The sequence below is a fragment of the Gossypium hirsutum genome, chromosome A11 (assembly GCF_007990345.1).
Source record: "Gossypium hirsutum isolate 1008001.06 chromosome A11, Gossypium_hirsutum_v2.1, whole genome shotgun sequence".
Lineage (NCBI taxonomy): Eukaryota > Viridiplantae > Streptophyta > Magnoliopsida > Malvales > Malvaceae > Gossypium > Gossypium hirsutum.
In genome coordinates this window covers 29,584,234-29,609,989 of record NC_053434.1, presented here as the reverse complement: position 1 = coordinate 29,609,989, position 25,756 = coordinate 29,584,234, and the positions used below count along the sequence as shown (strand labels likewise).

The 25,756-nt window shown below is 33.8% G+C and overlaps 1 protein-coding gene across 1 annotated transcript; it reads right to left on the bottom strand.

Annotated features, from left to right (window-relative positions):
• Positions 1–19,356: 19,356 nt before the first annotated feature.
• LOC121209996 (acyl-CoA-binding domain-containing protein 6-like) lies at positions 19,357–25,474 on the bottom strand. Its single transcript, XM_041082053.1, has 2 exons — positions 25,294–25,474; positions 19,357–19,772 (listed from the first exon to the last, which is right to left on the bottom strand). Exons 1-2 carry the CDS (start codon positions 25,472–25,474, stop codon positions 19,357–19,359), a joined length of 597 nt encoding a protein of 198 aa, XP_040937987.1.
• Between the last annotated feature and the right edge of the window lie 282 nt (positions 25,475–25,756).

The window sequence follows — 25,756 nt, the reverse complement described above, 5'->3', positions numbered from 1 at the left end:
ACGATAACTCAATGTAGACTGATACCTATGGTCAAAATCATAATAATAATACATATCACAAACCAACTTCCTATACATGCCACTCACTTGATATTTCTAATATTTGAATTAATTCTCCCAAAAATGATAGTTTGATAGTGTGATTTTGCCTCCGACGATCTCCAACCCTGAGCCGACCTGCCAATACTAAAGAAATGGAGAGGATGGGTAAGCTTTATGCTTAGTAAGTCCATATGAAATTAATAAGCAATTACTAACGTGCTTTTCAAGATAAAACACTATAATTGTACAATTACACATGTTCAGGTTAAGCTTTTTTATCGAGTTATAGTTACTAAATCATTTATATCTGAAGCTAAAAAATTAAAAATTTAGTGTCGTTAATTTTCCTTGAAACTAGATTCATATACCTTTCTCCCATAAAATTTCCAGAATTTTTGGTGTAGCCAATTAGTACAGTTTATTCATTAAAGTTTCCCCTGTTTTGCTGTCCAACAGTTCTGACCTCTCTTCACTAAAAATTATTTATCTCATATTTTAGGATTCGGATGATGTTCCCATTCATTCCTCCTGAAAAGAGACCCATTCAATATTTTATTCGTATAAATTATAACTCATAATTATTTTTATACAATTTTTAACAATTTTTCTAATTCAGAACAGGGGACCTCGAATTCATTCTAACACTGTCTCACAAAAATTAGAATATCACATAATATAGAACTCTTTTACTCCCCCTGTTTCTTTTATATGAAAATATACTCATTAATATTTAATTCCATATTTTTTTTGAAATTTAATTCAACTTACACAATTTTTAGTGAATTTTCAAAGTCACGCAACTGCTGCTGTCTAACACTATTTTACTACTAAAATTCACTCTTACATAATTTCACTTAATCCATTTTTCTTATCGAAGTTCACTCAAATATCGAGCACATTGCTCATAATTTTCATAAACATATACCTGCACTTATTCATCATATAATCATGTTCACATGTATTTTTACTTAATCGATTTTCCCGTTGAATTCTTCGTAATAATAACTGATACTCAGTTGCCTGCACATATTTTCACACTTGTAGACAGGGTTATCTAGTACGCATAGTAGCCTGCACTTAGTACTACACATGCAACCAATTATCAGGTACACGTAGTACCCTGCACTTAGTACTACACACGTGACCTAACCAACTTAGTACTACACACGTGATCGAAGTTATCGGGTACGCATAGTAGCCTGCACTTAGTACTACACATGCGACCATTTATCCGGTACACGTAGTAGCCTGCACTTAGTACTACACACGTGACCTCACAATAGATTATTCGTATCGTTTCTATTCCGAAGGCTCAACCGGGAAATTTCTCACTTTCCAACATGATACAAATTTATTCATAATCCTTTTTCAATTTGCAATTTACAACAGATAGTCATTCTATAGGCAGCCACATTTCATATGATAACAAAATATAATAAAATAAAAAGAATCAATAAATTATTTACATACAAACTTGTCGAAATCTCATCAGGTACAACCGTGTAGCAATTCATACAACCCAGGTAATAGCAATTTAACACTCAATTCATGTAACAATAATTTGCCATTCAATTTCACATGACACAACAAGCATTACATTTTTCCATATCATACATACCATCCATCAACTTCTCTTAAACATATTAAATCATACAATTTATTCCATATCAATAGAGAATTACAATTCATGCATGGTATTGCATTATTATTAACACACGAACTTACCTCGATCAAGAAATGACAATTTACCATTTTAGTCCATAACCTTGTATTTTCCCGATTTAAGCCCGAATCTCGATTTCCTTCATCTATAATATCACATTTAGCCTAATAATTAATCACATTATTCATACGGGTCCAAAAATCATATTTTTACAAATTTTGATTTTGACCCTTAAACTTTTGCATATTTGCACTTTTGCCCAAGGTTCGGAAATTAAACTTCATCCTATTTTCTTATGTTTTATGACATGCTGATCATTTTTCCCTTCTATGGAAACATCAAATTCTCACTCTAACATGTACTTATGAACATTAGGTATTTTTACCGATTATGCCGTTTTACTCATTTTCACATAAAATCACTTAGCAAAAGTTGTTTAACACAATTTCAAGCTTAATATTCTAACATTAAACATCAAAATACAAGCATATAATTCATGGGTAAATTTTTAAACACAAACCCTAGCTCAAAATAATGGTAGAAATAGCTAGAACATGTTACCGGGACTTTAAAAATGTAAAGAACATTAAAAACGGGACTCGGGATCACTTATAAATGATCTTGGAAAGCTTGAAAACCCTAGCCATGGTGTTTTTCATGAAAAATTCAGCCATGAGGAAGAAGATGAGCAAATTTGGCTTATTTTGGCATTTTTAATTCATTTAATTACCAATTTACTAAAATGCCCTTATGAAAAACTTTTAAAAACCTATCATACCATGTCCATTTTTGTCCATAAACTTCAAAATGGTCTAATTACCATTTAAGTACCTTTAATTTAAAAACTCATAACAATTAGACACTTCTAACATGTAGAACTCAACTTTTGCACTTTTTACAATTTAGCCCTTTTGACCAAATTGAGTGCCACGTCGAAATTTTTGAACGAAATTTTCACAAAATCATTCCGTGAAATTGTAGACCACAAAAATATAGTAAAAATGAATTTTCCTCATCAGATTTGTGGTCCCGAAACCACTGTTCTGACTAGGCCCAAAATCAAGATGTTACATTGACCATCCGTTTGCGGATGAAAAGCAGTGCTAAAATAAAATTTAGTACCCATAGCATCTTACAATTTCTTCCAGAATCGTGATGTAAATCTCGGGTCTCTATCAGACACTATTGACAATGGCATACCATGCAATCTCACAATATCAGAAATATACAACTCGACTAGCTTACCAATCAAATAATCAAACCAAATCGGAATAAAATGAGCTAATTTCGTCAAACGATCAACTACAACCCAAATTGCGTCTTTCTTTTTCGAAGACAGAGGCAAACCCGAAATAAAATCCATGGTCACATGATCCTATTTCCACTCCGGAATCATAATTGGTTGTAATAACCCAGATGGCACCTGATGCTCAGCTTTGACTTGCTGACAGATCAAACATCTCGAAACAAAGTCAGAAATATCCCTTTTCATTCCCGACCACCAATATAGTTGTTTCAAATTGTTGTACATTTTCGTACTTCCCGGATGTACAAAAAATCTACTACTGTGGGCTTCACTCAAAATTGTTTGAATCAAATCTAGATTTTTTGGAACACAAAGTCTATTTCTGAACCTCAAACAGTCATCATCATCAATTCGAAATTCAGAATCATAATCAGAATTACACTGAGTTCGTTTAGCCATAATCTCATTATCAACCTTCTGAGCTTCGATAATCTGTTGTAAAAACAAAGGTCTTGCTTTTAATTCAGCTAAAACTGAACCATCATCAGACAGAACTAAATGTGCATTCATTGCAAATAACTATTTTCGACTCAAAGCATCAGCAACCACATTTGTTTTTTTCGGGTGATAATCAATCACAAGTTCATAGTCTTTTAACAGTTCTAACCATCTTCTCCGTCATAAATTCAAATCTTTTTGCATCATTAAATACTTCAGACTTTTATGATCAGAAAACATGTGACATTTCTCACCAAACAGATAGTGACGCCAGATCTTCAAAGCAAAAAAAATGGCAGCTAACTCAAGGTCGTGTGTTGGATAGTTCTTCTCATGCGACTTTAATTGTCTCGAAGCATAAGCAACAACTTTTCCTTCCTGCATTAAAACACAATCGAGTCTATTCAACGAAGCATCACTGTAAACAACGAATTCTTTACCTGACTCAGGTTGTACCAATACCAGAGCTTCAGTTAACAGAGCTTTTAACCGATCAAAAATTTTCTGACATTTCTCAAACCATTCAAATTTCACATCTTTCTGAAGCAATTTTGTCAATGGATTTGCTATCACAGAGAAATCTTTTACAAATCATCTATAGTAACTGTCAAGTCCCAGAAAACTGCGGACTTCAGATACATTCCTCGAAGGCTTCCAATCCAGAATAGTTGAAATCTTGCTCGGATCAACTCAGATACCGGAAGCTGATACAATATGACCCAGAAAACCAACTTCTCGCAACCAGAATTCACATTTACTAAACTTTGCATATAACTGTTTATCTCACAGAGTCTGTAGCACTATTTTCAGATGTTCGTCATGCTCAGATTCGTCACGTGAATAAATCAATATATCATCTATGAATACAACAATAAATTGATCTAGATACGTTTTGAAAATTCTATTCATTAAGTCCATAAATACAGCAGGTGCATTCGTTAAACCAAAAGGCATAACTAAAAATTCATAATGCCCGTACCTCATTCTGAAAGCAGTTTTTGGAATGCCAGAGTCCTTTACCCGCAACTGATAGTAACCCGATCTCAGATCTATCTTTGAAAACACAGCAGCACCTTTCAACTAATCGAATAAATCATCTATTCTAGGCAGAGGGTATTTGTTCTTTACAGTCACTTTATTAAGCTGATGGTAATCAATACATGTTCTCATTGTGCCATCTTTCTTTTTCATAAACAGAACAGGAGCACCCATGGTGAAAGACTCGGTCTAGCAAATCCTCGATTGGTCAATTCTTGTAACTGAGATTTTAATTCCTTTAACTTGGTCGGAGCCATTCTATACGGAGCTATTGAAATCAAAGTAGTACCAAGTACTAATTCAATGCCAAACTTGACTTCTAGAATCGAAGGCAAACCAGGTAGTTCTTTAGGAAACACATCAGAGAAGTCACAAACAACAAACATTGATTCAATTTTCTTATCATTCACTTTTGAATCTAACACATAAGCTAAGTAGGCTTCACAACCTTTCTTCACATATCTCTGTGCTTTCATTGTAGATATCACGGTTGGCAGTCCATTCAGATTACTAGACTCAATTCGAATTATCTCATCATTCTTACACCTTAAATCAATGACTTTTCGTTTGCAATTCACCATAGCATCGTGCAAAGTCAACCAGTCCAATCCCAGAATTATATCAAATTCCTCGAAAGGTAAAAGCATCAGATCAGCAGGAATATAGATATCTCGAATCAATAACGGGCAATTCTTGCAGACTTTATCAACCAAAACACTTTTGCCTAAGGGGTTCGATACTCTAATTACGAATTCAGTAGACTCTATAGGCAAAGTCTTACTGTGCACTAAATTCATAAAAATATAAGAATGTGTTGATCCAGGATCTATCAATGTAATCATAGAAGTATCATAGAGAGTAAAAATACCAGTAATCAAGTCTGGAGACGAGGCTTCCTCACGAGCTCAGATAGCGTAGGCTCTGGCAGGTACTCTGGCCTCAGATCTAACAATAGTATCTCCAGTAGCTCTTTGACCACTACTTGCATTTCTTGCATTTCTGGAAGGTCTACCTCTAGCTGAGGTGTTACTCGATCTCGGATTCTGTACATTTCCTTGCTCAACAGGTTCAGAACAATCTCTTACAAAATGATCTAGAGATCCACATCGAAAACAGGCTCAGTCATTCAATCTACAATTTCCTGGATGTCTTTTACTACAGTGTTTACATTCAGGTCTTTCAAATCGGACATTCTCGACACTTGCAATAGAAGTAGCAGGGACTCTGAAGTTTAAATGCGATCTAGCTCGATCTCGATTTAAATGTCCCACATTAGCATTTGAACGGCTTTAATCATCTCAAAATTTCTTTGGCACAGACTGAAATGATCTACTCGAAAATCTCTTTCTAACATCTCTGGCTTCAGAATCAGTTTTTTTTTCTCTTTACTTAATTTTTCAACTTTACAAGCTCGCTCAACGAGCACAACCATTTCTTTAATTTCTAGAATTCCAACCAACAGACGGATATCTTCATTTAGTCCATCTTCAAACCTTTTGCACATTATTTCTTCATTTGATACACATTCCCGAGCATACTGGCTTAATCTCACAAATTCACATTCGTATTCAGTAACAAACATACAACCATGTTTAAGCTCGAGAAACTCTTTACGTTTCTGATCAATGAATCTTTGAATGATATATTTCTTTCAAAATTCTGATTGGAAGAAATCCCAAGTAACCCGTTCACTCGGAACTACAGATATTAAAGTTTTCCACCAATGATACGCCGTATCTCTCAGAAGTGAAACGGCACATTTAACACATTCCTCTGGACTCAGAGACAATTCATCAAACACGCTTATTGTATTTTCTAACCAGAATTCGGCTCTTTCAGCATCATCATTCGTTGTAGCTCGAAACTTTTTAGCCCCATACTTTCTAATCTTATCAATCGATGGTCTACTCAACTGAACCGGACTCACCGAGGGTAGAACAAGAATTTGAGAAGGATTAACTGGGGGTGGAGGTTGTTGTATAGCCAGATTGGTTCTAATGTACTGGGTGAACCAATCATTCATCATCTGATAGAAGGCTTGCTTAGCCTTGCTATCACGGCTACTCATAGCCGATCGTGAATCATCTTGCACCGTCCCTTGCGCGGGAGTAGGTACATTACTTTCAACATCGTCAGCTACAGCTCTATCGGGATCCATTTGCTATATAAAAGCACATTTCAAAGTCAAGAGTCATCACACTATCACAGATTCAGATATATGGCATGTATAGCTAGACTCACATATGCTATGGTAGTCCTAGAACCGACTAAACCATAGCTCTGATACCAACTAAATGTAACACCCCTAACCCATAACCGACATCGAATTAGGGTTACGAGGCATTACCAAACAGACAGAACATTTCGGACCAATTTAGAATCATAGATATTATTTATCAATGTGGTCTACAAGACCTAAAATATACATCTAAAGAAAGGTTGAAACTAAACCGAACCTAATCAGAATTTTCAGAACTTAACCAAATCTTCCAAAACTATTAAAGTCACACGCCCGTGTGACTATGCCGTGTGGCACACACAGGCACTAGACACGCCCATGTAAACCAACGTGCCAAAAATAGGTTCAATACTGAATTTTTCACACGGCCAATAGGCACGCCCATGTACTATGGCCGTGTGATACTTAGCTAGCTACTGACTTTAGCCCACAGCCATATGACACGCCGGTGTTAAGGTCGTGTGATTTTTGGGAGAATACTACTTTTCTTACACGCCACAAGGCAGGCCCATGTCCTCTGACCGTGTGGCACAATAGAGGCTTGGTTTAAGCCAATTTGCCACTTCTCTTTAGGCCAAATCTACAAGCAATGATATACAACATTTATACCATACTTTCCAACCAATTCTGTGCTTAAAACATGCTTCATTATAACAAAAAACATATTAGCTCATAAAACACTACAGCCATGCATCATTTGGTGCCATTAACCAAATACCAAAACTATATACAACATTTCATCTGCTAGCCAACTCCCATGGCATAATATATACACATCAAAATTTATAAACATAGTCCTTCAAGTCTATACACGCCATACTTTAAAATATATATACTTTCAAAAGTACCAAAATGAGATCGACAGTGTGATGATGATCCTCAACTATCCCCGAGCCTTTAGTAGCTACGATAACTGTAAAACAGACAGTAAACACATAGAGTAAGCTACAAAAAGCTTAGTAAGCCAAATACAATTGGTCTAATTACTAAAGCTTATATGTACCATTCAACCATATAGATTCATAACCATTTCATAGAATAATTCATACTTAACCATACACTATTGTTTGCATAAATGTCATGCTTCATTTCCAATTCCATACATATTTCACATAGACAAAATTTTTCATATTTAGAAATTTAGTACGATACAAACGTACCTGCATAGGTTATACATTTCATATACTCATATTTCGTACGCTATCATCAGACGATTCAGAAACAATACAATGCCAACGTCCCGGACATGGTCTTACATGTAATTCAATATCGATGCTTCTGTCCCAGACAGGGTCTTACACGAAATCAGATACGATGCCAATGTCCCAGTCATGGTCTTATAAGTAAATCTCAATCAAGGCCTGTGTCCTAGAAACGGTCTTATGCGATGTCTCAGACAGATGTCAACCTTTCTTTAGAAACATACAGAGCTTTTTGGATACTATCATATTATCAAAATTTATTCAAAATCCATTTATCAGGCTCTCAAGGCCATCCAATACAGATTACAATTTATATGTATAGAATTTATTTCAATTAACACGTAATTGTAATTTGACTTACCTCGGAAGAATTTCGGATAAAACAAGTCATCTATTCAACTATTTTGGACTTCCCCCGATATAAGTCCAATTTTTTTTGTTCTTGATCTAATACAATACAATACAAATTCAACCATTCAATCATTCATTTCATTCAATTTAATCCATATACACATATTTATGGCATTTTACATTTTAGCCCTTACATTTTCACACTTTGACAATTTAGTCCATTTTCCACAAAATCACAATTACATAAAATTTGCTTGTACACAAGCTTAGCCAAATTTTCATGACTCTTATACAAGTCCATACAACATGTTTAATTCACAATTTAGTCCTTCAAAACCTCATTTCACAATTTAGCTCAATTAGCTCTATTTCATCAAAATTCAAAGACAAAGCTTGATAATCTCACACATATCTTTCATAATCCATATAAAAACATCACAAAGCTCATATAATCATCAATGGAACATTTCATAATCTTCAACAAAAATAAAAATTCAGACATGGGTTTTGAAGAACACGAAGCAACAATCACAGAAACGTAGAAATTATCAAAAACTGAGCAAAATGGACTAACCTATTCACTCATGCAATAGCCGAATACTTTGAAGCTTCAATGGCTTCTCCTTTCTCTTAATTTTCGGCTGAACCAAATTTTTTGCATGCCTTTCTTTTTCATATTCTTTAGTTTAATCTATTTATTTCATAAATTACCATTTTGCCCATGGCAATCATCATTAAATTTTTACCAACTCATGTCCATGTTTGTCCACCACTAAGATAAATGGTCAATTTGACATGCAAGGACCTTTATTTTAAAGGCCAAGCCAAATAGGTGCTTTAACATTTAGCACTTAATTTTTACACTTTACGTGATTTAATCCTTTTTCGTAACTAAACACAGAAACAGACAAATTAAATCACGAAAATTTCACAGATGTAACTTCACCTATCACAGACACAAAAAATAATATTAAAATATTTTTTAGACTCAAACATGTGGTCTCGAAACCACTATTCCGACTAGGGTCAAAACTGAACTATTACAGGGTTAGCTTGTGAAAGGTCAGTCAGTGCTCAAACATATTATAAATAAACACATCAGTTAGGTTAAATGGTGACAAACAATAACGGTTCACATACTATTGTAGTCTACACAAAATAGTAACTCACACGACACAATAGTTCTCATACAATAAGTAGTGCACGTATAACAAGTAATACGCATAAAATGGGCAGATCACATAAATTATCAATTCGCACCAAAGATCTGTTCATATGAAATAATAGTTCATACCGAATAACAATTCATGTAAAATAATAGTTCATGCTCCATCATAACTCTTATATCTCAAATAATGATAAACTGAAATTTTTGTGATTATGAAACATATAGGGGACCCTATCACCACCAATAAGTGGACTCTATCACCACATATTGGATAAATAGATCTCCAAAACACACCACATGACTCATAAAGTCATATGTTATCTCCATGTAAGTGTAGCACGTATGCTCACACTATCCAAACACACCACGATATCAATAGTGAATGGAGCTATGCTTGACATTCCCTTATCTTTCCAACGCATCTCCGGGTCACAATGCCCATCGCAATAAAAAGGCTGAGTACTCACTATCCTATGGCATGCAAACTATATCCAATGGTTCCATAAGGACACAATGTTAAAATATCTCTTTAACGCATTCAATATACTCAGTATAATAGGGCTCACAATTAAGTAAAGCTTGCACAATGTAACACAATTTGCAATAGAGCATGGTTCTCAAATAATATCACTTCCATGCAATATATATTGAACTCATAATCACAGTTCACATATCATTCATGACATAGCTCACATAAATCATTTTTTAGCATATTTTATTTAGAATAGAGTACTGTAATATCTTGAATTAGGGCTTAATCGGAATAGTGGTTTCGTGACCACAAATCCGAGATAGAAATAATTATTTTATAATTATTTTGATGATTATGATATGATTGCATGATTGTGTGAAAATGTCGTGATGAAACTCTATGCCTAAAGTGCTTAAATTGAAAGTAGGGACTAAATCGAATAACTTGCAAAATTTGCATTCTAGAAGTTTTTAGTATGAAATTGCATTGAAATATTAATTAGGAGAACTTAAATAGCAATTTGACCAATTTTAAGTTCATGGACAAAATTAGGACATGGATGGAATTTTTGGAAAGTTTAGTAGTAAGGGCATTTTGGTCATTTAGTTATTAAAATGAATTAAAAACAAAATTAAAAGCCAATTTTTGTCCATCTTCTTCATTAGGCCGAAATTTCAAGGGTTCTCCATAGTTAGGGTTTGTTTCAAGCTTCCAAGCTCCATAGTAAGTGATTCCAAGCCCCGTTTTTAATGTTCTTTACGTTTTTGGAATCCCGGTAGCTCGATTAAGCTTATGTTAGCAATAATTCAACCTAGGGTTTATATTTGGAAAAATACCCATAGGTAAAATTTGTGTATTTTGATGTTTTATGATAGAATATGGGGTTTTAAATTATGTTAGACAACTTGTGCTACTCGGTTTTGAGTGAAAACAAGTAAAAGGGCTTAATCGGCAAAAATACCTAATAGTCACAAGTATATGTTAGAGTAAGAATTTGATGTTGCCATAGAAGGGAAAAATGATCAGCATGTTATAAAACATAAGAATAAGGAATAAAGTTTAATTCTCGAGCCTAGGGGCAAAAGTGTAATTTTTCCAAAGTTCGTATTAAATGTTGTTTTGATGAATGTATGTATTAAATAAGATTAATTTAGCATTATAGATCAAGAGAAACGAGATTCAAGTCGCGATCGAGGAAAAGAAAATATTGTGGACTAAATTGCAAAATCTTTATATTTTGGTACCAAGGTAAGTTCATGTGTAAATGTAGTAACATAATTGTCATTTTAAGCAATTTAATGTTGTTTATATGATATGATGGTGATTATTATCATGAAATATTATGCTTTGTGGTTATTGTTGAATAATATGTAATTATGTGAATTACTAGATGAGTATGAACTATCACCGAGTATCGGTTCCGATATTCCGTGGAAGACGGCAAATATGTGAGATCGAGGAAAAAAAAGCCCATTTGAACCTTAGGAATAGATTAGGATACAAGTGACATGTCACTAGGATGGTTGAGCATCCGAACTCGTTGAGTTGAGTCCGAGTTCACTTATGGATGCAAATGCCCGAACTCGTTGAGTTGAGTCCGAGTTCGTTAAATGTAACTAGGCATCCAAACTCGTTGAGTTGAGTCCGAGTTCACTTATGGATGCGAACGCCCGAGCTCGTTGAGTTGAGTCCGAGTTCACTTAGGGGCGGGTTACATGATTTCTTGATTACATATGAGGCACATATGTGCAAATTATCCGTGTATCCGAGTTGTATTCCGATGTGTTCAACGGGTGAAATTTCTAGTGAAATGGAAGAACACTTAAGATGCAAGTGACGTTTTGGTAAGTGTTGTGAAATGGACACTTTGGACAGGTATGTTCTTAACCCTCGGGTTGATAATAGATACAACAACGATAAGGTGGTAAGATGATGAATGATGTTTAGAAATATGACATATGTTTTGGTGATACCATGCTAAAGTTATTTGGTATATTTGTATTGTTATGTTACTTGTTATTTACATATGAATTTACTAAGCATTTATGCTTACTCCCTCCTCTTTATTTACTATAGTTTTGAACAAGCCAGCTCGGGAATCGGGACGGGTCGAAGGTTCGATCACACTATCTAAAGGACTTTCATCTGGGTAAATGGCTTGTAAAACTTAAGTATGGCATGTATAGCAATATACTTATTTTGTGTAAATAATTTTATGATATGGCCATGATTGGTTGAGAAAATGTTTGATATTGATAAGTCATGGTGATGGTTAAATTTAGATCATGTTTGATATCATGGAAGTTTAATAGGTTATCTAGTTCATAACAACTCATGAAAAGATGAAATTTGCCTTAAAACAGAATATTGCTGCAGCAATGACATGAATTTGAAAAATCACTAAAAATAGTATAAATGGAACTAAATGATGAGTAAGTTATGAAATTGAAGATTAATGAGTCTATTTTCATGTGGATTGAACAAAACAGGCATATAAATTATATTTTATGATATATTTAAACTTTTGTGAAACAGGGCCAGAGTGATTTCTGGATCCCATATTCTGACTTTAAAAATTCATAATAAATTTTACAAAAATAATTAGAAGTTTTATTTATATGTACAGATTCCTTATTGAGTCTAGTTTTAATATAAACAAACCTCATAGTCATTGAAATTCTGTATAGAGAGATATCTAATTCGTAATACACAGAGGTCAGAGCAGTCAAACTCTGAAACAGGGGAGACTTTAACTAATAAACTGTACTAATTTTCCCAACCAAAAATTCTAGAATAAATTTAGTAAATATATATTTGAGTCTAGATTTAGGGAAAATTTACGGATTTTGATTTTGAGTTTCGTAACTCGAGATATGATTTTTCTTGTAACTGTGACGCGGGTAGCTAGAAAACTGTGAATGTAGAAACAAATGATTTGAAGTTCTTAATTTGATAAATTATCTTCGGTAACTCCTCAAGCTCGACTCCGGTGATGGTTTCGGGCGTGGGGGTGTTACAAGTACGCAATAGCTTAGCTTACATACAATACAACTCAAAATCTCACAATACACAGTTTGACAAATTAATATAGTTCATCATATTAATATAGATCACTAATTTAACATAGTTCGCCATAATAATATAATTCACCAAGTTAACATGGTTCACAATATAACACAGTACACAAATATAATTGGCTCACATTACAATTGAGTTTGCACTTAGCATTCATGATAATATAATTTTGCACTAATCAAAGCTTGCAATATCGTAAAACTCATAATTCACTTACGGCTTAACAGGTTAACAGGTTAATATCGTTGTTTTGTTAAGAATTTTTCTATTTTTGTTTCACTGATGACCAAGTTGTTATATAAAAATGTTGAGTTCGTTTGGTAAGATAAATGTCAAAAGAGTATTGATCAGTTGAAAAGTATGTTAACAGAAGCTCTACTACTTATTCAACTTGAATCCAGAAAAGAATATATGTTGTTTACAATGACGCGTCGCTCAACGAATTGGGTTGTGTGTTGATGCAAGCCAAAAAAGTAATAGCTTAAACGTTGTTTCTTCAGTGAATTCAGGAGTTGCAAAATGATGAATGTGGACGGTTATTTTTTAGCAGAATTGAAAGTTAAACGTTGTTTCTTCAGTGAATTCGGGAGTTGTAAAATGATGACTCAATGTTGATAGCTAAACGAGATCAAGTTCAAAGTGATTCATCTACAGAATTTAGCATTGATACTGATGGTATACTATACTTCCGCAAGAGTATGTGTGTTTCGAATAATTGGGAACTGAAACAAGACTTTTGTCTGAAGTAAACAGTAGTATGTATTCTATTCATTCCAGTAGCACGAATGTTTTATGATTTGAAACAGATGTATTGGTGGCCAGGTACAAAATGTGAAATTTTTAAGTTTGTAGCTAAATGTCTAGTTTGTTAGTAAGTAAAAGTTGAGCGTCGGTACCATCTAGATTAATACAGTTTGTCATGATCCCAGAATGGAAGTGAAAGCGAGTCACGGTGGATTTTGTATTTGGATTGCCTTAGAAAGATACAATTTGGGTTATTTTCAATAGATTGATGAAATTGACTCATTTCATTTTGGTCAGAATAGATTATTTGCTTGAAAAGTTAGCCGAGTTGTTTGTGTCTAAGATCGTCAAGTTACACATAGTGTCAATATCTATTATTTTGGATCGAGACTCGATATTCACATCTAGATTTTAGGGTAAACTTCAGAGACTCTAGCCAGTAAAATAAATTTTAGCACAACATTTCATTCACAGAAAGACAAGCAGTTTGAGCAAGTAAATACAGATTTTGAAAGACATGTTACAATGTTGCATTCTCGAGTTTGAAGGTAGTTGGGAGAAATATATGCCATTAGTTGAATTTATTTATAATAATAGCTACCAATCTAGTATCAAAATGACACCATTTGAAGCTTTATATGGTAGAAAATGTAAAACACCATTGTACTGGTCTGGATTACGCAAATCTAAGTTAATTGGAACTGATTTGATTCATGAAACAGAAGATAAAGTTTGAGTTATTTGTGATTGCCTGAAAAATGCACTAGATCGTTAGAAGTCGTACCCAGATTTGAAAATAAAGGATATAGAATTTTCTGTTGGTGATCAAGTGTTTTTGAAAGGTTTACTATAGAGCAAAGTGTTTCTGTTCAGTAGAAAAGGAAAATTGATTGCATGGTTTGTCAGACTATATGAGATTATTGAAAGAATCAATCTTGTAGCTTGCAGATTAGCTGTGCCTCCTGAACTTGAAAAGATTCACAACTTTTTTCATGTTTCGACGCTAAGGCATTATAGATTAGGTCCTTTGCATGTGATTACTTCCAATGAAGTTGAGTTATAGTCGAATTTATCATATTCTAAAGAACTGATAAAAATTTTGACTCGTGAAGTAAAAAAACTTCAGAATAAACGAGTACTATTAGTAAAAGTTCTGTGGCATTGACATGGTATCGAGGAATCTACTTGGGAGATTGATGAATCAATGAGAATTCAATACTCAAACCTATTCACTGGTAAGAATTTCGAGAATGAAATTTCCTAAGGGGGAAAGTTGTAACAACCCATTTCCCAATGGTGCAGGAAACAGTGATTTTAGGACCACAATTCCAAATGTTTCAATCTTTAGTTAATATTTACGAGGTCTTAAGTGTCATATTAAATTTTTCTTTAGAAATTTTGACGTGAAATAATTTAATTAAAGAAAATGGGCTAATTAGTAAAAGATGCAAAACTTGATTATTATTATTGAATTTTATTGACTTAATAGTTTAAATTACTAAATGTATGAGGGCCTAAATGGTATTTAGACCATAGTGATTTAAGTGGACGATTTTAGGCTAGACAATAATTAAAATGCATGTTTTGTTAAAAGGAAAAATTGTAATTAGTTAAATTCAACTTAAACTAAAAAAATAAGGGTTATCTTTTTTAGTAGTATTTTCCATTAAAAAACCAAGTGAAAACCTCCATTGGAGGAGTTTAAGTTTCGACAAAACAAGCTTGTGCATGTAAGTGTTTCTTTTACTCTTTTTTATGGAACTTGTATTTTTATGATCACTAAGTTGATGTCTAGTCAGATTAGGGATTAAATTGTGAAAATGTCAAAGGTTATAAAGTTCTCCATTGATATTCTTGGTGTTATATTGATGTTATTTTTGAGCATGAAGTTTGTTGTTGGTTTTGATTTAATTAGTAAGGAATTTTTGGTTAGCTCGAATGTTATGGGGTTAAATTGAAAATAAATTAAAAGAGGTATGTTGCTATTGAAAATTTCAACATGTGTCGACTATTTTAGGGTGTAAATGAATTTGACACATGGGTATAAGGATTAATTTGAGAAATATGCTTGTTTTGATATTAGGGATCAAATTGAATAAAGTGTAAATAGTTGGGACAAATGTACAAAGTTGTAAATAAGAATTATTTGAAATTGATAGTAATAATTGAAATAAATCACATTATAAATCAAGAACAAGTTGATAACCGAGGAAAATGAAAGGTTGCGGAATAGTCCCTGGACTTTTTTCATTACTACAGTTTAGCCCTGGTAAGTTCATTTGGGTTTGTTTTAAATATATGAATTAAAATGTATGTTAAATAAAAGTAGCTGATGAATATTTTGATTGAATGCTTGATGAGTTTTTATTATAAAATTGTGAACATAATTGTTTGGGACATGTTTGATGATAATGTGATTTGAGCCGGATGAATGTAGGATAGAGTACGATTGGCATGCCAATAGTTATAGAGTGCATCGTATAGGATTAAGATGTGATGGGATTTGATACTTGATTTATGTTTACGCACTAAATATATCGAGGTTTAGCATTTGTTGCAAACTATCGAGTTATATTACAATGATTTTGGCGTGTTACCGGGGGCGAATGTAAAGCCTTCGGGTTGGCACTTGGTGCCTAGGCATGTTTTCTGTAGGATTGGCTCATTAGAGCATTTAGCGTGTTTCAGATGGATAACTGTGTACTCATATCCGTATATCGTTCATCGGGCAATATTTCCAATTTTGAATGTATTGTTTAAGATTTCTTATTGGCATTATAACTTGAGGTTGAATGACCTAGTATGATTATACTCAAACGTATTTTGTACCTATTAGTGTATAACTCACATATTACAAATTGTGGTTGACAAGAAACACTGAATACTAATCTTGTTATTTAAGTTTACATGTTATTTTGGTAAGGTGAATCGACGTACTTACTAAGGTATATAAAAGTTTACTTGTGTTATTTGTCTATTTCTTTGTAGATAACATTTCATGGAAATTGGGCAATCGGATCAAGCTAAAGAAGTCACACTACCCAAATATCTTTTAGTAGTTTTGAATATTAACTTTCGGCTATATGACATGTAATAAGTGTTTTGTAAAGGCTTTTATTTTTAGTTATTTGGGGTAGTTTTCATACTTGAATGAATTTGTCTTGGATATATTTTGGTTATGTGTAAATATGCCTTTCATGTTTGGCTTGTTTTGGTTCATAAGCAAGTGATTTTAATCTTTTGGTTATATGCTACTATTGAAGATCATATTATGTTATAATTAATCTTGAATGGTGTGTATGAATGATAAAACTTCATATGTGTTCTTAATGAGGGATTATGAGTTTGTGTGCAACTTGACTGAAATTTTAATTGTGGTGTCAATGAGGGATTATGTGTTCTTGATATGTGCATTGAATTGAATGTGAAATGTATATTAGATTAATATATTGAATTTAATTATTATATAGATCAAGATTTGAATAAAAAGACAACAACTAAGGGAAGGGGAAAATAGTGGAATAGTCCCTATGTGTTGACCGGAATCAAATCGTAGGTAAATACATAGTAATATGTAAATGAAATCCTACTTGTAATATTATATTATTGTTCTTCAGTTTATATATTTATAGATAATTATTGTACGAATGCACATATGTGCCACTATTTGTACTTCGGTACCCCTGAATGCACATATGTGCCCCTGTTAGTACTTCGATACTCTTGAAGGAATATACATGCTCCTTATTTGATTCTGATATCTTGAGAACATTATAACGTTACATCATCTGATCATTTTTATTCTTGAAATTTTAGTAATCAAATAATATGTAAATCGTGTCTAATTTTATTTAGATTAAACGTTATATTATGTCCTTACTAAGCTATGTGAGCTTACGAGTTTTTGTGGATTGTTTTGTAGATAATTGTTGTTGACTATTTTAAAGGATCAACCAATCGACTCACACTATCCATCTATGTTGGTAGTTTTTGTATCTTTTAGGTAGTGGCATGTATATATAGATAAATATGTAGTTTTGAAATGTTGATAGATGTAGTCCATGAATGAGATGTGTGTTTTGCTTAGGGTATGTTTCGTATTGATGAAACAAGTACACATATATGATGCATAGATGAAAACTTTGATGTTTAGTTGTTGAATGAAGTGGTTTTGATCATAGTGTAATGCTTATTTTCTTAATGTCTTAAAGGAGGTCTTTTGATCATTTTTGAGATTGAATGTTTAGTAAATATATGTAGTGCCTTTGAACGGCATATTGGTTGGATGAAATAGGTTGATTGATTTGGTATATTTAGGTGTGTTGGAGTAGTGCCTAGGTCTATTAAATGTGTGCATAATTAGAGTGATGGAATAGGTATGGTTTGGTCTTAAAATGGTATGATTTTTGGGTCAAATTTGGTGCACATGGCCTAGGACACGGGCTGTCAGACGGCCGTGTGACAGACATAGCCTGGCGACATGGCCATGTGTCATTTGTGAAATCCTAGTGTTTTAAGTCAATGAGTTACATGGCCTGGCACACAACCTGGCACACAATCGTGTGTGGCAATTCAGAGAATTACACAGTCTAGCACACGGCCTATGATAAGGCTGTGTGGCCCTACTCAGTGAGTTGCACGGGTGAGGACTCGAGTTGAGACACGACCATGTGTCACTTGTTCGATTGTTACACAACATTGTCACATTTTGCAAATTTTTCTGAAAATATCTGATTTGTTTCAAATTAGTCCTAAATCGGTTCTAAACTATTTTTAAGGTCTCGAAGGCCCAATTTGAAAGCTAAAATTGCATACTTTTGGTAGGTTCTTAATGAGTTTCCATTAATTAATATTGAATGACATTAATGGCATATTTTGATATAAATTTTATGGAATTGCTTGGTAATTCTTCGAAACCTTAATCTGGCAACAGAGACGGGTTAAGGGTTTTACAACCCGAGTCAAAGGCTCCGTCAACTTTTCCACGAACTTCAACATCAAGCAAGTTGTGAATGGTCCTGCCTTCATGCGTTTGTGTCCCATAGCAAAATACTGCAATCCTGTTCTACCAGTTTGAACAAAATGTTGATATTGTTATGGTTTTTGAAGGTTTTAATGTTCTCTTATAAACTGCAGCTCTTGCTTAGTGTTTTGGACCATGTATCTGATTTACTTATGATTATTTGGAACACTGTTAAGCTAACAGGTGCTTGGTATATGATGCAATGGCTTAAACAGGTTAAGTCTATGAGACACTATGGGACTTGTAGGCTTTTTTGGTGGAGCTTGTTCTTGATTAGATTGTGAAGGTGATAAATGTTACGAGAGAAAAAAGGACAATTCTTATGGTTTTGCTTCATGAGCTTCCTGTTTTGATACTTCATTTTCCCCAAATACATAGTTTTCAAGTTATTTTGTGCTGTTTTAAGGACTCTTCTCTCTTCTTGGGTCTAATGGCTTCCAAAAATTGTACACATGTTATAACGACCATTAGGATGTTATGCTCCAAGTAGCAAAACCAGCAACTCTTTGATGGGATGTTCATCCTCCCCACACCCTCTATAGATAGAAATGTTTGATTTTGTGAAGACAACAATATAAGAAAACCTCTCTTGAGGCTATTGGCCACATAAATCTAGTTGCACCCAGTAACAACCATTCACGTTAAGGACCCAAACATTATTGTAGTAGTGTTTGTCTCTAGTCCCTCTAACAATGAAAACCTTTATTCCAATATTCACAGTAGCATGACTTGCTCCAACACCTAGTAAGGAGCCTTGAATAGTCAACCTTGACCAAATTGAATTGTCCTTATCAAACACATCAACATCTCTATGACATCGATCACTACAATCCCTTCCATACACCACGAGCTTATTCCCAATTGCAGTAGCACTGTGACTGTCTTTAGGGACGGAGATATGAACTTGCATGGTAGGAGAAGTCCATCTCATAGTCCTAAGGTCTAGGACATGAAAATTATTCAAGGAAACTGTTTCACCTTTACCACTACCTCTGAAAATCACTACCTTATCTTCACCAACAAATGTGGTAGTATGACTTTCATGAGGAGAAGGTGCAACAACATTATATTAAGCTTGTATCCACTCTTTCGATGCGAGGTTCAGTACATGAAGATTATTTACCTTATTGGAACTATTAGTGCCCCTAAATACCATTATTTTTTTCTCTCAACATTGGGCTATCTCTAGGGCCAGTTCCCTAGCTTGCGGTTCCAAGAGTTCTCCATGCCATTTTGTTGAGATTTAGCATGAGAGTAACACAAAAATGTAGACCTCCATAACACCCCTGATTTCCAACAGGCTGCCCAAGTAAATTTTCCACAAGTGACTCCACATCAAATGCTCCATTATGACATCCGACAGTAACTCTAAAATAGTGTTACAGAAGATGCTCTAAGCTATTTCATTTTAATTTCAAGACCCTTGAGGCTTTGCCAGTGTCAAGGAGATCATACAAGTGTATGCCAAAGTCCCGTTAAAGCCATAAGATATCCTGGTTTGCTCTATGCATAACCTCTCTCTTCATGGGATTCTTGAATATTTCTAAAAAATAATGGCTAATATGAATTCGAAGCATCAAAGTATCTATAATAAAATCCTTGGTTCTAGTGGAAATTTGCATCAAACAAGTTAATCTTTGAAGAGATCGATATTTATTATGTTCCAAATAATCGCAAAGTTATCCATATTGTGTAATTTAGTTGCTAACTCCAAATCTTTTACTTCTTCCACCAGTTTGAAAGGGATATACTCTATTGATGGGGATTCTATTGGTTCAAGATTTATCATATTTTTATCTACAAAATCCATGACAGAGAGGTTCTCCGGAATATTAACTGACCTCCTCTGGAGACCTCTATTGGCACTACAGGAATGAATCTAGGAAAGGATGCCCCCCAAATTTCCTTACCCTTTAGCTGAGGTTGATGCGTTGCTAGTGGCAAGATTTGGGTGTGACTAAATCTCAGATTGTCGCTCACCCATGAGCTCATCCTTTAACTTCTTGAATCTGGCCTCTAACTTGGCGTCCAACTTAGCATCGACTTGGGACTCTACTTTGATATTCATTATCTTCTACTGCAAAATGCCCACATCCTTTTACAACCGTGTGGTAACACCATCCCTAGCCACAGAGAACCGTTGAAGCTCTGATACCTTTGTTATGAGTCGAAAAGTTGAAAAGCATGTAGAGAGAATTTGAGGATAGAGAGAGTAGAAAAGAGAGAAATTAGAGAAAAAAATATTATGTATTTTTTTGCTTGCTTTTTCTGTTTCCTTACAACATAATAAAGGAAATGAAAACAAATAAAACAAATTAGTTGATTACAAAAACAAGATAACCGTTGCTTTCTAGGCCTAACCAAAACACCTCATTTAACTTATCCAACACACACCGTTTTAACATACTGTCACTATGCACAGTTTCCATTAAACTAAATGCCACTATTTCATTAGTTCAGATTTTTGTCCCATAACATAAAGGCTGCTTTGTTTATATTTATTTATTTATTGGGGAATTAAAGACTCTTTGTTTTACTCTTTGTGATATTCACATTGAGGAATTTTGTTTTACTATTTGATGTTAAAGGTGGTCATTAGGTAAATTTTAACAACATTAAGTTCTAATCTATAAAATATTACTGTACCATGAATTTGACATACTATAATTTAATTTTGATCACATATATAATAGCTTTAGTTTATCATATTAAATTGCTTGATGAAGATAAAATTTAAAGACAACTATTTTCGTTCTTGAATGTTGAATAGTATTAAGATTTGAAACCATAAAACATGGGTTTAGCTAGTTGAGAATGAGATCAGTTTCATGCCTTGATGGGGACAGAGTTCTTGTCATTTCGAATATGTACGGTGCCGACTATGATTAAATAAAAAAAATAATCAGATTTGCTTAATATAATATAAAGGACAATTTTTTGTTTGTTTATTTATAATAAAAATGGATTGACAATTTGAGACATAGCATTTGTTGTTCGCTTAATATAATAAAAATATAAAAAGTTTTTATTATTTATTTATTTAAATCAAACATATAATTTATTCGACTCGACACAAATTAATATCACTTAGCTCAATTTTAAAAATAAATCAATTTAGTTAATAATATCACTTAGCTCAATTTTAAAAATAAATCAATTTAGTTAATAAATAAGATTTGTCAACTCAAGGATATCGTAGGAGACTTGGTCTCCCTTGATTTAGTATATTTTCCTCTTTAGGCTTTTAAATTTTGGTAAATTTGAGTAAGTGGTAAAATTTTTGTTTTAACCTCCTAAAATTTTTTTGTTTAATACTGGCCCCTCCACTATAAAATTTCTAGCTTCACCCCTGGACTAACTTAAACCTTTTTCACTTGATTTAACTCAGCTCGATCGTATGCTCACCCATAGTTGAATAAAAGAAATAATAAATCTTCATAATGCTCTTATTCATTTCAAGCTCTTTAACAATTTTTTTCATTAATTTTAAATTGCTCATTGTATATTGTCTTGTACATGTCAACTTTGTGTTGGAACATTTTCAAATATTTATAGTGTTCCAATAACTATAAATGAAAGGGTGTAATTAATCAAAAATTAAATCTTTTGATTATTGGTCAAGAGTCATATCACTTGTTTTTTTACAAAATTATAACTACTTAAATAATATTATTTGAATAGTTATAATATTAAATGAATAATTATGTGTCTTTTTAAAGACATTATTATTCAGAAAAGACACCTATTGAAAGATGTCTCTGTAAAGAGACATGAAAATTCCTATAAATAGGAATGTGATTTCATTTGGAAATCACACCCACAAATTCTAAAATTTTTTCCTTCCTTCCTCCATTTTCTAATATTATTAGATTATTCTATAAAATATTACTGTAGAAATCCTTTGTAGAAATTGAGTTTCTTGTTATACATTGTTCAATACTTAGTGGACTATTCTCGTCAGTGCAAAACACAAATAATCATCGGCTTCATTGTTTCCTCGATGTTAATTTGCTTGAAACTCTTTTGCACACTAAATATATGTAGGGGCAAATATAACCTTAAAGATAATGGTTTGATACATGCCTTGGAGCATTATCCTATTTCTTCATTTGCTGTTCAAGTTTCATTCATGTGTTCGAGATTTTTCCTCACCGGAGTTTTGTACTAACACTTCGCACTATAGTTTTTGGGTTGGTCTCGCATCAAATTAATTCTTCAAATCCTTAATGGATAATTCCCTTCTATCATCTTAATATCAAAAAAAGTAGATAATAAATCATGTTAAAAGAAATGGTGCAAAATAAAATTTAAAAAAATAGTAAAATAATATTAAAAAACCTTAAAATGCGAGTGATTTTTTTATAATTATTTATTGTGTTTCATCATCTGTAGAGGAATCCTATTCATAATCCTTCATGCATACATAAAATGGAAGGAAGAATGGTGGACTATGAATACTAATTTTGTTTGATACAATTTATTCCTTAATTGTTATGTTTTATTTACCACAGTTTTTAAATGTATTTATTGTTGTATATGACATTAATTTACTTAAAAATGGAATTTTTAACTAGTTTCAAATACAAATGTAGCAAATAAGGTTAAATATGAAATAAGTTGTTGAAATTATAGGTGGTAAATATATCCACTATATGCTATTATGGTAATTAATCAACTTAGTTGTAAATTATGTTATTAGTAAAATACAATTCAAAATAGAGTACTAGAGACTAATAATACAAATACAAAAAGTGCATTGATGAGTTGTTTAGAATGTTTAATAATTTAGAATTAGTAATTAATGTAATAATTTAGAATGATCATATACCATTGACTTTTACGACTGAGGCGATTGCATGCCTTCGGTGACCCAGATGGGTCTGGATATAATGTAACACCCCTCACCCGTATTCAACATCGGAATAGGGTTACGGAGCATTATCGGACTTACAAAACAATTAACAACCATTTAGCGTACATAACATCATTTCTTACATTCATCATTCAAACTCAATCAATTTGTCCCTAATACGAGCCTACGAGGCCCTGAACATACTTTGGAAGTGGTTCAGGACTAAACCGAAAACTCAAGTAACTTTTGCGAACTTGGAAAATTTTTCTCAAAATAGGGGATACACGCCCGTGTGGCTCGGTCGTGTGTCTCACACGCCCACCAGACACGCCCGTGTCACAGGCCGTGTGAACATTCGAAATGGGAACACATGGCCATGTCCCATCCCGTGTCCTATCCCATGTCCAAACAAGTGAGCTTCCTGACTTGGGTCACACGGCCAACAACACACCCGTGGGTCTAGACTGTGTCCCAGGCCGTGTGTTAGGCCGTGCCAAACCTGTAGGGTATACTAACTTATACCACACGGCCAAGTCACACGCCCGTGTGAGGCCGTGTGGAGTATACTGACTTGATTTCAATTCCAACACTAGGGGACACACGGCCAGGCAACATGACCGTGTGTCACGCACGACTGAGACACACGCTTGTGTCTCTACCCGTGTGGACAAAAATAGGTTATTTACCAAGTCAATTTGCCACCCAAATTTCATGCACCTACACCACTATTCAAAAGCACCAACTCAAGGCATAATAGGTGTTAAATCAATCTCATACCAAACATATTCCATACTATTTCATTACCCATCAATACAAATCATAAAATACCATAATAAACCATCTAATTTCATGCCAAACTAGATCTTCACAAAACATCAAAAGGCCATTTATAAATATACATTATTATGCTCAATTTCACTAATATACTAATTCACAAATCAACGATTTAAATGTAACACCCCAAACCCAGCCTGAACGTTATGGCCGAATCTGGCGATATTACATGAGAGTGTTTTTGAGAATGCATCGATAGATTTAAAATCGTTGTAGTTATTATCTTTTACTTAGTCCGAAAAAAAAGAGTTCTCACTAATTTGCTTTAAAACATATCTCTTTTACGCGGAAGCTTTAGAAAACCTTCTATTTTAGGAAAACTGTTTTCTTTAGAGAAAACCAAATTTTAATCGTACTTATAAGTAATTAAAATCATCAACAGTTCAAAAGCCGAAATTTAAAAGCCAAGGAAAAAGCCCAAAGTCCAAAAATTACAGCAAAAACCCAAATAAATAAGCAATCCAAAACTGAAAAAACCAATGGAAATAGTCTAAAATGTATTACATGTGGCCACCGTCGAGTCCTCCGCTACACCGATCCTCTAATGCTGAGGATTACCTGAACAAATTAAACAGAAAAGAATGAGTTTGGAAACTCAGTGTGTAATCCCCACAGATATCAACATACAAAATAATCATCAGCAGTTAGAAATAGACAGTCTGGGGCCGGAGCCCATTACAAAATTAGCTCGGGCCTTAGCACATTCAGATGCAGAATCAGATATAAATTAGGCTTTTAGCCCAATCAGATACAGATACAAAACGGAATATCAGAATCTTACCCACCAGCCTCTACACTCCATCTCCGTCCAGCCCTATACACCATGTAAGGATATAATCAACCCACCCAACCCTCCACACCAAACTTTACCAAAATGCGGCACATAAACAGAATAATGCAGCTGAGCTGGCAGATAGCAGGCTTCAAGCCTTTCAAAAACTTCCTCCGAAAAATCATCAACCCAATCCCCGATGCAATGCAGCATACCAATATGACATGCTATAATGCTGTAACGCCCCACACCCATTTATGCCGGGACAGAATACGAGGCATTACCTACTTTGAACACACGCATTCCTATGTTTTTGAATCATCAAGACCTGGTCAAATTTAAAACTTTGTCTAAACTTCTTCAATATGGCCTACGAGACTCCAAACATTCATTTAAAAACCAATCGAGACCAATTTTGGTCCTTCAACGAACTTTGAAAAATAGCACTAGATACAGGGGCACACGCCCGTGTAGGAGGGGTAACACGCCCGTGTAACCAATTCGACATGGTCGTGCTGTTGGCTCGTGTGACTCACA

Coding starts and splice junctions, on each gene's coding strand:
- LOC121209996 (XM_041082053.1), bottom strand. CDS start 25,474: ATGGGTGTGGGGCGTTACAGCATTATAGCATGTCATATTGGTATGCTG. Junction 19,773..25,293: donor AGTTTGGTGTGGAGGGTTGG/GTGGGTTGATTA, acceptor TTGTTGGTGAAG/ATAAGGTAGTGATTTTCAGA.